Raw genomic sequence first — 13,216 nt, forward strand, 5'->3', positions numbered from 1 at the left:
TCTGAGATGGACTGAGCTCTCTTTCCAAATGCTAGAAAGGACTTTTAAACACTCTGCAGCATCATTTTTGACTTGCATGTAGTTTTTTTTTAAGGAAAACAAGTCAAACAGGATGGATATTGTTATAAAACAAGAAGAATTTCATAGAAAGGCCTCTCCTCTTAGTTTGTGTCTAGCAAAGATCAGCTTTTAAAGGAAAGTCAGAAGGCATAGGTGCTGCTGTAAAACTATGAAAAACTGGTTTTTTTCAAGAAAAGTTTTTCTCAAAAAGAAACTTCAGCAGTAAACCCAATAATGATAATAGAATTATATAATCAAGTTCTTCCATTGAGCTTTTCCTTTTTTGTAAAGCTGATAACCTGAAGATTTTTTCTTTCAGAGGCATCTGCTTAGAGCAGGGACTGGGACCTCAAGGTATACCAGAAAGCACTTCTAAGAAATGGAATGGTGTGTGATGGGCTGGGTTTTTTTTTTTCTTCAAAGTAATTTACTTTAAAACTTCAACATCTGGTATTTTGAAACTAATCTTTGTGTGTTGAATACTCTTAACCATTTCTCAATCCCACAGTCTTTTATCTTGCTTCTCCTGCTGTGTTCCCACCACCCCTGATCCTATTAGCAACCCTTGAGACAGCCTCAGGCTTACCAAAGTCCTGCTTTGGTTTCAGCTGCTCTTCTGCAAGAGGAAGTGAGTGTTGGGGCTTTTTCTGTGGCACAGTTGTGATAAAGCTGTGGTGGTCTTATCTCTCTCTTAGGTTGTGGCTCTTTATGACTACACAGCGAGCCGATCAGATGAACTAACCATCCATCGCGGAGACATTATCCGAGTGTTTTTCAAAGATAATGAAGACTGGTGGTACGGCAGCTTAGGAAAGGGGCAGGAAGGGTTTTTTCCAGCTAATCATGTGGCTAGTGAAAGTAAGTGCATGCTCCCTTCCTGCTACCCTAAGATGGTAAAACTGTGCCCAAGATTTAATCGTTTCTACCCTTTCTTGTACTGTCTACATAACCATTGCATGAGTTTACCAGTAGGAAACATTTTTATTCTTGCAATGGAAAAGCTGAAAAGAGGAGGCACTAGGGTGCCAGAGAGCTCCCAAGCTGTGAGAAGGGAGGTGATCCCTGGGGACCCTCCCAGCAACTACTTCCTGCAGCTCCTTCTGCCCTGCCAGCTGCTGCACACAGTCTGTCAGCTCCTCGCTCGCCACAGTGACTCCTGGGTTGACTAGCATCTGAAGAATCTCAAATCCTTCAGCTCTCACTCTTCCTGTTTGTATCCCTCAGCTCTGGCCTTCTGAACCATGAGTGAGGGGCTGGCTCATTCGCAAGCTCACTGAGCAGCTTTAGTGAAAAGAAGAGTGAACAGGAGGAGTCCTGGTGAGGCCTTCTAAGATCTAGAGTTTTGCTGTGAGGCTTTGCAAGGTGAAAATGGAGCTGTCACAGAAAGCCTGAAAGTGAGGTGAACAGGAGCAGTGAAGTGAGGAGCAGGCAGCAGACTTCTTCAGAAGAATCCTCTAACAGCAGCTGGCCTGGTGGCATGCTAGGGAAAGCCCGGCACTCTAGTCAGAAAAGCCACCTTGGAGCCTATGCCCAGCAGTTGATGGAGACCTGTGGATCTCATGAAGACATTGAGCTCCATCTGCTAAGTTCTCCTACGCAGACACTCATGCAGTTCTGACTTAAAGTGAAATAGGCAACACCGTTATGAATACTTATTCTCTTTTGTTTCTACAAAGAATTATTTATTCATAATAGTCTATTTTCATGCTAATCTTTGAAACCCGTTGAAACCAAACTAGGTGTGAACAGAAGTACTAACACTAATTCCCCTTCAAGTTCAAATTGTGAGAGCAAAAGGATAGTTTTAAAACTGAAAAGGAGGAAGAATGTCATACTTAATTACTGTGCTAGATGAAGGGACTTCTTTTAATGTCCCCCTCTAAGGAATGACTGGCAGCTTGTAAGGTCTCCTGGAAGCACAGTGCATGGCTTAAGATAATGCAGAGTGGAGGAAGCTTAGGGAGAATGGAAGGAAGCTGGTGTCGGGCAGAGACCCCAGGTAGAGTTAAGAAGGTGTTAAAGTCCTCTCCCACATGCCCCACACCTCTGACTTCCTGGCTGCCATAAACATCCCCACTCCCCCAACTCTTTCCTGGGCAAGCTCTGGAACAGGGTCACAGCTAAGTTTAGTGGCAGTGGCAGAGCTGTCGTGAAGCACGGTAGTATGTCTGTGACTTTAACAGGAATCAGCCTGTTCCTGTCAGATACCAGTGAAAACATCTGCAGATACTGTTTTTACTTGGCAGTATAAAGAGATCATGTGTCTCCCATAGCATGTTCTGCAGAAATAAACCCTTAGGCTCTCCTCTCTTGACAAGCTACAGATAGATGATCTGCAGGGAGTTAAAATCTAACAAAGCTTACTTTCCTTATGTAGTGAGCACCTGCAATGATGGTTGACGGCTCTGTGCAGAACTGATGCCTCGCCTCTACTCAGGACCATCCTGCAGTTGTCGGCATTTCTTGCTGTGCTTTAGGATAATTAATGCTTCCTTTAGTCGCTGTTTCTTGTGAGAGCCTTGTGTAGGTGAGAGTAGGAGAGCAATCAGAATACCTGAGAATATAAGAACTCAATCTCACCCTTCAGCGGGTTCTTTTTTCCCTTTTATCCTATTTGTTTCCTAAATTTACCAAAAACTCAACTGCCGAATTTAGCATTAGCAGGGAAAATGACTCTCAGCAACATATCCCATTCTAAAACGAGTGGGAGGGATTGTCCTTGATCTGTATCTGAAGCCACATTCTGCAAAGCGAATGTGAGTTTATATACGAACAGAATCTCTACCCACTGTTCAGCTGAGACCAGGGGCGTTTAGGAGACCAGCACCATTCCATTGTGAAAGAGTCTGACTCTGTGTCTGAGCCACTGAAAAGACAACGCCATCAATTCCTCCCAGTCACATCTGACACTCTTTTCTCAAGATATAAAAAAACCTAGGGGTAACCCCAACCCATACTCACATCCAGCTAAAAACTCATAATCTTAATTGTGCAAGTTCAATTAAACACATCTTTGGAATTTCTCAATTTTGATTTACTCTTAATTAAAATAGATTTTCACTTTAGTACTTTAAGATTCCCATATGATTTTTTACATACACATACTTCATGTAGACTCAATAGACTATGTAGATTATGATCTTAGATTAAAGGGGTTTTAAATTTAAATCTTAGGTATTATCCTAAATCTGTGTTACGCATTCTTTGTTTCCAAATTATCCTTCAGGGCACAGTTCTGTCTGCTCTTCAGAGCTTGACACCCCTTCTACTTCCTTTGTTCAGGATTCTCCATCCCCCAAATCACTTTGTCTTTGTCGTTAGCTGCCTTTCAAATGATGCTGCATTTGTGGGCACGGCTGCCTCTAGGCAGACAGGAGCTCCTGGAGAGCAGAGACTGTGTGGCAACCTAGCAGTAACCTTGCATTCAGCAGGTTCCTAGTGACTGTGTGTTGAGAAAAAATGAAATAAGCATCTATGTGACTACATAGTCTGCATTCTAGATCTTCATGATTAAAGCTTCTTTACCTGTAAAGTCTGTAGTCAGACTGCAGACTACCTTAGCGAGCATATTCCGCATCACGTGCTGCTACAACCAAGCATTGAATATCAGTTTCTTTACATTTAAATACCTGCCCTCCTTCATAGTTTGTTCTCTGGTGGAACAGTGCTCTGGTTCTAATTCTATGACTTCCTGTTTTAATTCCAGCACTGTATCGAGAATCACCTCCAGAGATAAAGGAGCGATCTCCTCCTTTAACTCCCAAGGAGAAAACTAAGACAGAAAAGCCTTCAGCTTCTCAGAAGGTACGTATTGTCAAAAATGTGTTACATAGATGATGCTTTGATTTTTTTCAATCTGTATAAAATATTCCTTTATTTTTCATGCTTATGATATACCATTGTTTACATTGTTACTTCTTTTGATCTGGGCACCAATGAGAAGTATATGAAGTAAATGTTGTAGCCATTTTCCAGATAAGGAAACTGAGGAGGCTCAGAGAGGATAGAGTTCTAGCCCCCAAGTCCCAGCCTGTGCTGGTATGCAGCCCGGAAGTGGAGCCTGTGGCTTTAGGTGTGCTGCTTTCCACTCTGCGCTTGCATCTCCAGCGTCACCTTAACACCGCATCAGCCTCACCTAGAAGGCGCACACTGACCAGGGCTCACAGGAGTCCACAGAATAAAGACTGCTCCTTTCACTTGCTAGTAATTGAAGGCACTTTCAGCTGTTACCAGCCAGAGACGTGCCATTGCCGTTTAAGGTCTGTGCCGTCAGAAAGCAGTATCTTTCTGGTAGGAATAGTATTTCTTATGCATATGGCTTATTAGATCCATTCCACTTACGACATTAGCTCTTGAACACACACACACCAATATGTATCTTGTGGTTTTAGCATTTGAACCCATTCTGGCTCAGACTTTCAACACATAGTTATTGAGTTCTTCCATGCCGAGCATTGTGGTAACTCCAAATGAAGCTGGTATAAGTGGACGAGGCACTTGCCCTAACGATTTTGACGGACTGGTGGCAAGCCACCTGTGAGCCGGTAGTTTCAACAGAGTCTTGGAACCAGGATGGAGATAATATGCCTGTTTCATTGGGAACACGCGGGGAGAAACCTTCCATTCTGTTCTGGGAAGGCCCAGACATAGTTCCCAAGGGAGAAATGCATAGCCTGAAGCTTTGGGGATTTAAAAGAAGTGTTACAGGAACTTAGGACAAAACATTCCCAAAGAGAGAGGACTTGAATAAGGTATAGAATGTCATGATTGTATCTGAGGAATGTAGGTTTAAAGGGAAAAAGTTAAAAAAAGTTAAAAAAAAATAAAGGGGAAAAGTTGAGGAGAAATGGAGGCACTGGGCCACAAGCAACCCTGTGCACTCTGCCATCCTCCAGACAAGGGTTCCCCTGGGGGAGGTACCCCAGGAAATTACATAAAATGATTTTAATTATAGCACTAGCACTAGTGGTTAAAATAGAGGTAATAAAACCTAGCATGAGGAAACTCATTAGGGATACATAGAAGGAAAATACGAGACTGAGCCAGAGGGATGAGAGGTAGGCAGAGGCTGTGATTGCCTGGCTTTTCATTATTCAGCTGCTTAGTGGTCGAGAACCTAAGGTCACTCTGAAGTCGCTGGGTTGTTCATAGCTGAATAGATGATAATACTACAAAATTAATGAGCTAGGAAGCGTTGGGAACAGTGTGGTGAGACAAGGTGGCTGTGGAGAGCTGGTTAGCTCAGTTTTAGATATTTCAGTTTGCTACTGATGCCTTTAGAGATCCCAGGTAGAAATATCCACAAGCGCTCAGAAGTGCTGGACTGGGATTTGAGAGAAAGTAGAGCTCCAAAACCAAATGAAGAGGAATTAGTGTAGTCAGCCTCCCTGCTGGAAAGCGGGGTTTGTGGTAAAGGCCATGGCCCTGATAAGGTCTGCGGAGTCAGAAGAGAAGGAAGCCAAAGGCAGAGCCCAGTTGACACTGGTGTTAATAGAGTCAAAAAAAAAAAAAAAAGAATAGATTGGAAAACAGAAAATAAAAGAAAAAGACATGCCCTGGAATCTAAGGGTGAAGCAAATTATATATTTAGGCATGCCCAACATCGTGATGCCACTTTGCTGTCTACAAAGTCCCTGCTTGAAAACCATGTTTCGAGTTACAAAAAGAAAAAGAACACAAACAAACACACACATGCACTTACAAGTCTCTAATATTTAAATAAGTTTAAATGATATTTTAAATAAGTTTATTTTAAATAATCTTACGTTGGACCACCTTCCTAACTGTCCTTGAACTTGTGGGAAACAGGCTGCAGGTTGGACACGCCTGCCAGTCAAGCCGTTGGATTATCTGAGCATTTGGTAGTCAACAGGGCCCTGATAGCTTTGTGCTGGAATTAAAGTGAGAAGCAAGTGGAAGCCATTCTCAAAAGTTTCACTTCAGAGAAGTGAGGGCAAGAGAATGAGGAGTTGTTGGAGGAGACAAGATAGCCAGTTATTTTTCAAGTATTGAAGGGACACAGACTGATATGCTGTGGAGGCAAAATCAAGACATAATGAATTGTGGAAGGCGTAGGAGTTTGTTTCATTACAGAAGAACAAAATGCTAGATAAGTCCTGGGTAGACTAGAGCTTCTCAGCTGGTAGGGATTTTGCCTCCCAGGAGACATTTGGCAATGTCTAGAGATTTTTGTTGTTTTTTCAACTACGAGAAGCAAGTCGGGGGCTACCGGCATCTCTGCAGGATTTAGAGATCCTGCATCACTTACTCTCTACAACTCAACAGAGAACCTACTAACAAAATATGACAAGGGAGTCAAGCTTAGAACAGCATCCCTTTCAAATGCAGGGGGCAGGGAGAAGGGATAACTTGGGTAAAGTCTAGAAATAAAGAGTGAGAGATTTCCTGCATGTTTCATCAGATTGGAGAAGACGGAGAAGCAGGAGAAGGCTGGTAGACTTAGCCAGATTTGCCACTAGTTACAGGAAGCTCTCCTTTCTACTAATGAACACCAGATTTACAAAATTAGGCAGAGGCTTGTCTTAGGGACTGTTATAACAAATATGCAGTAATTTATAATGGCTTACATGATGAATAATTTTCACAGTTTGGAGACTGGCAAGACTAGCAAATCCAAGGTTAAGGTACTAGTAGATCTGGTATCTGTTGAGGGTGGACTTTGGTTTGCAGCTCCATTGATTGCAACCTCACAGGATAGATGGAGAAGAATCTCTCTTATGTCTATTTTGTAAAAGCACAAATTCCACTTGTGAAGATTCTCATTATCTCCAAAAACTGTCATTGGGAGGCTTAGAAATTTAGCATGGGGATTTTGAAAAGCTACATGTCACCAACTCAGCAATTCTATACTAAATTTACAACCCAGATAAATCAGTGCAGTGGAAATATAACGTTAGCATGGAGGCAATAACACAGCTTTTGGTTTAGTATGAAATGCAATGAAAGATCAAGCAATCCTGGTGTCCCCAGTTTGCACCATGCTGATCATTAAGCCTATGTACTCCTGACTTCCTCTCCGTTGATTCTGTTAGCCACAGGAGAAACCAGGAGTTTTCTATATTTAACTACTCATGTGAAATTGGTCCTGACCTTCCTGTTCCTAATGTGGCAGTGTTCCTAAGGGACCACTTACTCCAGAGAACTCTCACTGCCTGTATCCTTCTTCTCCTTAGATGGACTCACTGTGTCATGGTATAGTTCAGACTGTAGTTGTGTCCAGTTTGGATCTCCATGCTGCAGACACGCCCTTACATCCGTCTCCCAGTATGCTAGTTCTTCAGACCAAACCTTAATTCTAACAGATCTCAAGGAAACATACAACATGCAAATTAAATAGTTTTTAATATGAAGTATTATGCCAAGATTATAACAAGTTGTAGAACACTTGCCTAGCATGCACAAGAATGGTTACTAGTATTAATGCATAAAGCAAGTGTCACACAGAGTAAGAAGCCGTGTGGGCCAGGAAATAGGACATTCCCACAGAAAAGATGGAGCTTGGATCAGGCTTTAAAGTTAAGGTGAATGAATTTATTTACTGGAAGAATATAATTTGATCTGTCTATATGAATCCATGTGTTAGACTAGAATCCTACAGAGAGCAGTGGGTGTAATTCAGTGTTAGAGTGCTTGCCTAGCAATACAAGATACTGGTTCAGTCTCCAGTACTTTAAAAAATTAGGAATGTGCATGTTTTCTTATTTATAGACAGACAGACCGATATCTTCCAGGGAATTTGTTGTTGAATGTGTATTAGACGGTGTGATGATTCCTGGAGAGAGAGAAATGATCTGTGCTAATGTAAAAAGAAGTCCCCAATAAACATGATATTGCCCCAGGCACTAAAATGCCTTGAATACTGAGTCATTGAATCTGACAATCAACCTTGATAAATGTGAACCTACGCATCCCTAGCACCTAGTATATTGTATTTTTTAATTAATTCTTTATCAAAATAAGTATGGTTGATTTGATCAAGATTCTGTCTTATAAACATACCATAAGAATGCATCAGAGATTTAATTTTGAATGCCAGCCTTTTCTTATTATCAAGAGTATGAAAAGTGACTAGGATTTGTGGGAGGTCTGAGTACATAGCATTATGGATCTGTGCCAGGAGTGAAGCTGTGATTCTAGCTCAGCTACTTCATTGTACAGATGAACAAATTGAGATCCATAAAGTAGAGAGATACTCATTCAGATGACACTACTATAATAAGGGGTGTGGCCTCCATAGTCTCAAACCATGTCCTCTGTTCTCGGCCATCTTGTTAGAATAGACAGGCATTAACCTCCACAGCCAGGTCTTGTGTCACTGTGGTTTTTTACATGCCTGTTTTATGTTTGTTTCAGTGTGCCTTCCTCTCATGGAACTTGTAAGAATCATGTTCTGTTTATTTTAGTCTGTTTCTGAGATGGGGGTCTTACTCTGTTGCTCAGACTGACCATGAACTGCTGGGTTCAAGGGTTCTCCCACCTCAGTCTCCCAAGTAGCTGGGACTACAGGCATGTCCCAGTGGTCAGTTTTATTCTCTATACTTTAAGGAAAGAAACCTCAACTGTCCTTTTTAAATTGACTTCTGTTCAAACTATTCAATAAAAACTAAAATTATGCCTTTCAGTGACATGGCAGCCGCCACCTCCTCCAAGGTCTCCCAGTGGACACACCTGCTGTGTGGTTCCGTGTGCAAATCCTGACACACTGAAGTGGGGGTGGCTGGCAGCAGCATTGGTAGCCTGTGTGGAGATGGATGTTTCCTCCAGGCTCATCTAGGACTTCTCCACCAAGATGTGCTGCCAATTCGCATCTAATAGAAAAAGCCATTCTAACAATTTGGTCTTATTTTTTCATTTCTGTTTTAAACATTTTTAATTAGTTTTACTATAAAAGTAATGCATCTTCATATTTTATAAAATTTAGTGAATAAAAAATAGTATAGGATTAAAAATAAGTTCTGTACACTTATAATCCTGTTGATTCTAAGCTTTTCATGGCCTTCAAAAATCTCTGCATGTGAGCAGGCATGACTTCATTCACGTTGATTTATTTTATTAATTAGGATTATACTTAAAGTTCTTTTTACTTTTACTAATACATCTTGAACAATTTTCATTAACACAGAAAAATTGTATTTTTAGACCATTTTTAATTACTAAAACAACCGGAATATTCTTAATTCCTAAAATGCTGTGGGTATTGTTATTGTTATTTTTGATAAACTCTCAGTTTTCTTTTCTTTTTGAAATTTGTAAAAAAAAAATTACTTAAAATTGAGAAGCATCATTTATCTTCTATAAGTAGCTCATCATTGACACAGGTATAATGTGTGTGTGTGTCTCATATATAGTTTCAACATCTAATTTCAGTTGCTGCTAGATTTAGTGAAACTTATACACAGGAATGCTAGATGCCTTCTGGAAATACAGCACAATCATGGTGCTGCTTTGTAAAAATTCACTAGACAAATACTAACCATTTTTTTTATTTTCCCAAGATAATTCTAAAACTATATATCATAGCACATCTTCATGTAAAAAGAATGTGTTTTGATTATTTTCAGTATTTCCCTGGCATGTAGAGTCAGTAGGAGCAAGTTGGTTTAATTCAAAACAACCAATTCCTAAGCCAAAGTGCACTGTCTAATTATATTCAGTAGCATCTGCCTTTTTTATTTTGTTTTTTGTTGTTGTTGTTGTCTAGTCCAAAGTAAGAACAGAGAACCCCAAAGCATCGTATAATTCCATCATAGTTTGTCTCCCAATGCGTGCACACGCGCACGCTCACACACACGCGCACACACACACATTTTACACTAGTGGTTCCTGTTAGCATCTCATGAAAACATTAGGTACAGGATGAGGCCCCATGTACTGCCGCTTGTTTTCAGATTATCTAGCCTAGCGCAGGGTCTAGAATATTGCCACGAGCTCTGAAATACAAAGTCGTTGGGACAGTCCCTCAGCAGTTTGACCCCAGAAGTAGGTTTAGAAAATATTCCTAATATCTTCTTAATTAAATTTATATTTTTAAAATATATATATGAATTGTTTTCCCATTTAGCAGCTCGCTCCTAATTCGAGCCTAAACTCAGCCTTTATCACATTCCATTTTATTATGCCCATCTTCCGTCAAAAGCTCAATTTATAGACTAATAATAGATTTTCAGTGAAAATTCTGTTGTTGTTTTTTTTTTGTAAGACGCACAAATAAGTATTTTTAGGGGATTTATCCCAATTCTTTTCTGAATGTATCATGGGCGTGGATTGTTTGCTTGTGTAAAATTTATTGATTTCTCTGAGGTAAGAAGTCTTGAATAATGACTATTCGAATGTATAAAACATGACATTACATCTACTGTGCTGTTGTCAGTGTTCCACGTGGCCCAGGACTCTCCGTTAAGAGTCTTTAACAGAGTAACACAGTGTGTTCTTCGTGATGGTGTCTTCAGGGTAATCTAGACATCAACAACATTTCTCTGAAATGTGACAGATGAACGCCCCACCAGTCACTCTGTCAGAAATGTCCTTTAGATAGTGGCAGGACTGATTATGATCAGCCACACTGCCTCTGCTTTGACAAGCAGCGTGACCTTTCCCTGGAGCTCTCACACCCTAGCTCTGCTCTGCTCACTTTGGCAGCCTTCCTACTTACCAGATGCTCACCCTGAGCACGACTGGCATTCCAGGATGGTAATGCATTGTTTAAAATGTGGTGTGCATTGTCAAGGGTTGAGAATTTGTGGTGCTGTTGAAATATTGTTGGGGGGAAAGAGTTTTGCTCTCTGACTTTGAACCAAGCAACCCTTCTATCTCATAAGCCACTAGACCTGGCTTTATAAAATGTCTCTTAATCTGATGTAGATACCTGTTGATACTGCTTGTTTCCTGTGTTTGAAGAATTGATACCAGTCTTTGCAAAAACCATGGAAAATTAACAATATGCTGATGTTCTAGTTATTACTTAACAATCACAGTAGTGTGATCAATAGTGGTACTAATTTTATGGTTTCTTTTTAGGAACATAAAAGGGAATGGATCCTTTCTTATTCAAGGGTCCTTTTTTAATTCAAATGAACCATGAAATAACACATCTTTCTCAACATATTGGAGCAAATTTGCTTTAAGCACTCTTTGACTTGAGCATTTCAGCACTGAGAGAGCCTTTTCTATTTCACCCTTATTGTTCCCTAATTACTGTGGGTGTGCCTCCGCAGCCACCACCTACAGGCTACTGTATCTTAAAGCAGAGAATTTCCTTATAGTCCACATGACCTGATTTGGGAAGAATTACTCCTTCATGATGGGAGATTAGAAAATAATTCTTGCTCAAAAGAGGAAGTAGAGACCCAAATAGCTCTTTTGTTTGCAGGAGTTGTAAAAAGCGGGGAGTAGGTGTCAGCTGGGCAAGATGGCTCAGCTGGTAAAGGTAATTTCTCTCAAGCCTGACTACCTGAGCTCAATCTCTGCCATCCACATAGTTCAAGGAAGGAACTGACTCCTGCAGCTTGTCATGTGACCTCCACACTCTGTGACACACACACATTCTCACAAGTGCATGCACTCTTGCACATACTATTCGTTAGTTAGCACACTTTTTTAAATAGAGGTCTTCTCTGATGTTTTCTGACTTCTTGCTTCCCCACAGTCCACTTCTCTTCTTTGCAGTCCAGACCACGTGGGCCACAGGAAGTCAATTCATAGAAGCCCATTATTTAGCAGTTTGATGCCCGATGCATGAGCAGCACTTTGGACCTGTAATTTGTCCCATTGGTCTCCAAGCCTAGAGTAAACCCCTTGTCCATTTCTGTCATGTGAGTTCTATATTTATTTGTCTCTTTTTTCAAAAAAAAATTTACCACCTTGTTAATCGTGACTACCTGCCTCAGTGGGGCTCACTGTCTTGTCATCTTTCTGTTCGTTCACCTTGACACACTGCCACACTCCCCACACATTCTCAAAGAAAATAGTACCCACACCCCTCAAGCTGCGACTTCCATGCTCCCAGTCAGCGTTGGCTCTTGCCTTTCACAGGATTCTAACATGAATCCCTCATGATTCCATCCTGATTTTCTGTATATTTCTGTAATTTCACCCTGTTTCTGCATCTGTTTTGAGAGATCTGCACTTCCTTGTATGGTAAACCCCTTCTCAAGCTGGGATCCTTGTGTGTGTGTGTGTGTGTGTGTGTGTGTGTGTGTGTGTGTGTGTATGTGCGCGCGCGCTCAGCCCTCACCTGGGGATCCCATGCTCACTGCTTCACCTGCTTCGGCATCTTCCTTGTTTGCTGAACACTTGAAGAAAGCTTGGTAAAATGGAGTGTGGATAGTGATGGCCAATGAATCAGAACTAGTTCCTGCATTGCAGCCTAAAGAATGAAAGTGGCATTAGTAGGAGAGTCACAAAATTAGACATAAGCAGAGAAGGACAGTGACCGGAAATTGTGGGGTCATTTGTGGAAACTGGAAGTTATCACGGGGGGTGGGGGGAATACCTTTGGGACATTAGCAACAGCCTGTGAAGAACCTAAGGTGACCTAAGGCAGCATCATGGTAAGAGCTTGAGATAAGAGAAAAGACTGACCCCAAGTAAATAAAAGAATCTTGGGAGCTTTCATATGACACATTAGGGAGTTGGAGTTTACTCAAGTGTGGTCGTGAGCCATCAAAGTGCGGAAAGCAGAGAGGTGATGTGATCAAATGTCTATTTCAAAAACGTGTTCTTTGTCTAGGGATGTAGCTCAGGAGAAAAGCATTTGCTTAGTTTGAGGCTCTGAGTTTGCTCCCCAACACCACCACTAGAAGAAAAGAAACATAAAGATGAGAGGTGCTTGAACATGCCTGTGGGTTCATCCCCCTGGACTCACGGTGGGTTCGGCTCTGTTGCTGTGTCAGCATTCCTCCAAGAAACTGTTTAAAAGCATGAGTGTTTTTTCTGGCTCACAGTTTCCAAGGGTTCACCAGCAGTCTGCTGGGTCCATGGTTTTCAGGCCTGTGGTGAAGTAAAGCACTCTTGTAGAGAAGCCATGAGGGATTAGAGCCACTCGGTTCTTGGCAACCATGGAAACAAAAAGGGAACAAGAAAAGAGCTAAAAGCAGGACAGCCCTTCCAGGGAGTGTCCCCAGTGACCTACTTCCTC

The 13,216-nt window shown here is 41.3% G+C and overlaps 1 protein-coding gene across 3 annotated transcripts in view; it reads left to right on the forward strand.

The window, feature by feature from the left end:
• The window catches only part of Ahi1 (Abelson helper integration site 1), a 150,254-nt gene that overhangs the window by 119,874 nt on the left and 17,164 nt on the right, over window positions 1-13,216 (forward strand). For all 3 annotated transcript variants that reach the window (XR_005974495.1, XM_041653427.1, XM_041653426.1), the window contains exons 20-21: window positions 756-918; window positions 3,767-3,864. Coding sequence is in view for 2 of the 3 variants with exons in the window: in XM_041653427.1 (XP_041509361.1) it covers window positions 756-918; window positions 3,767-3,864 (261 nt within the window). In the remaining variant the exon portion in view is untranslated. The remainder of the gene's footprint in view (window positions 1-755; window positions 919-3,766; window positions 3,865-13,216) is intronic.

The sequence above is a fragment of the Microtus oregoni genome, unplaced genomic scaffold (genome assembly GCF_018167655.1).
Source record: "Microtus oregoni isolate MIOR12 unplaced genomic scaffold, Mior012 000006F_ref0000085, whole genome shotgun sequence".
NCBI lineage: Eukaryota > Metazoa > Chordata > Mammalia > Rodentia > Cricetidae > Microtus > Microtus oregoni.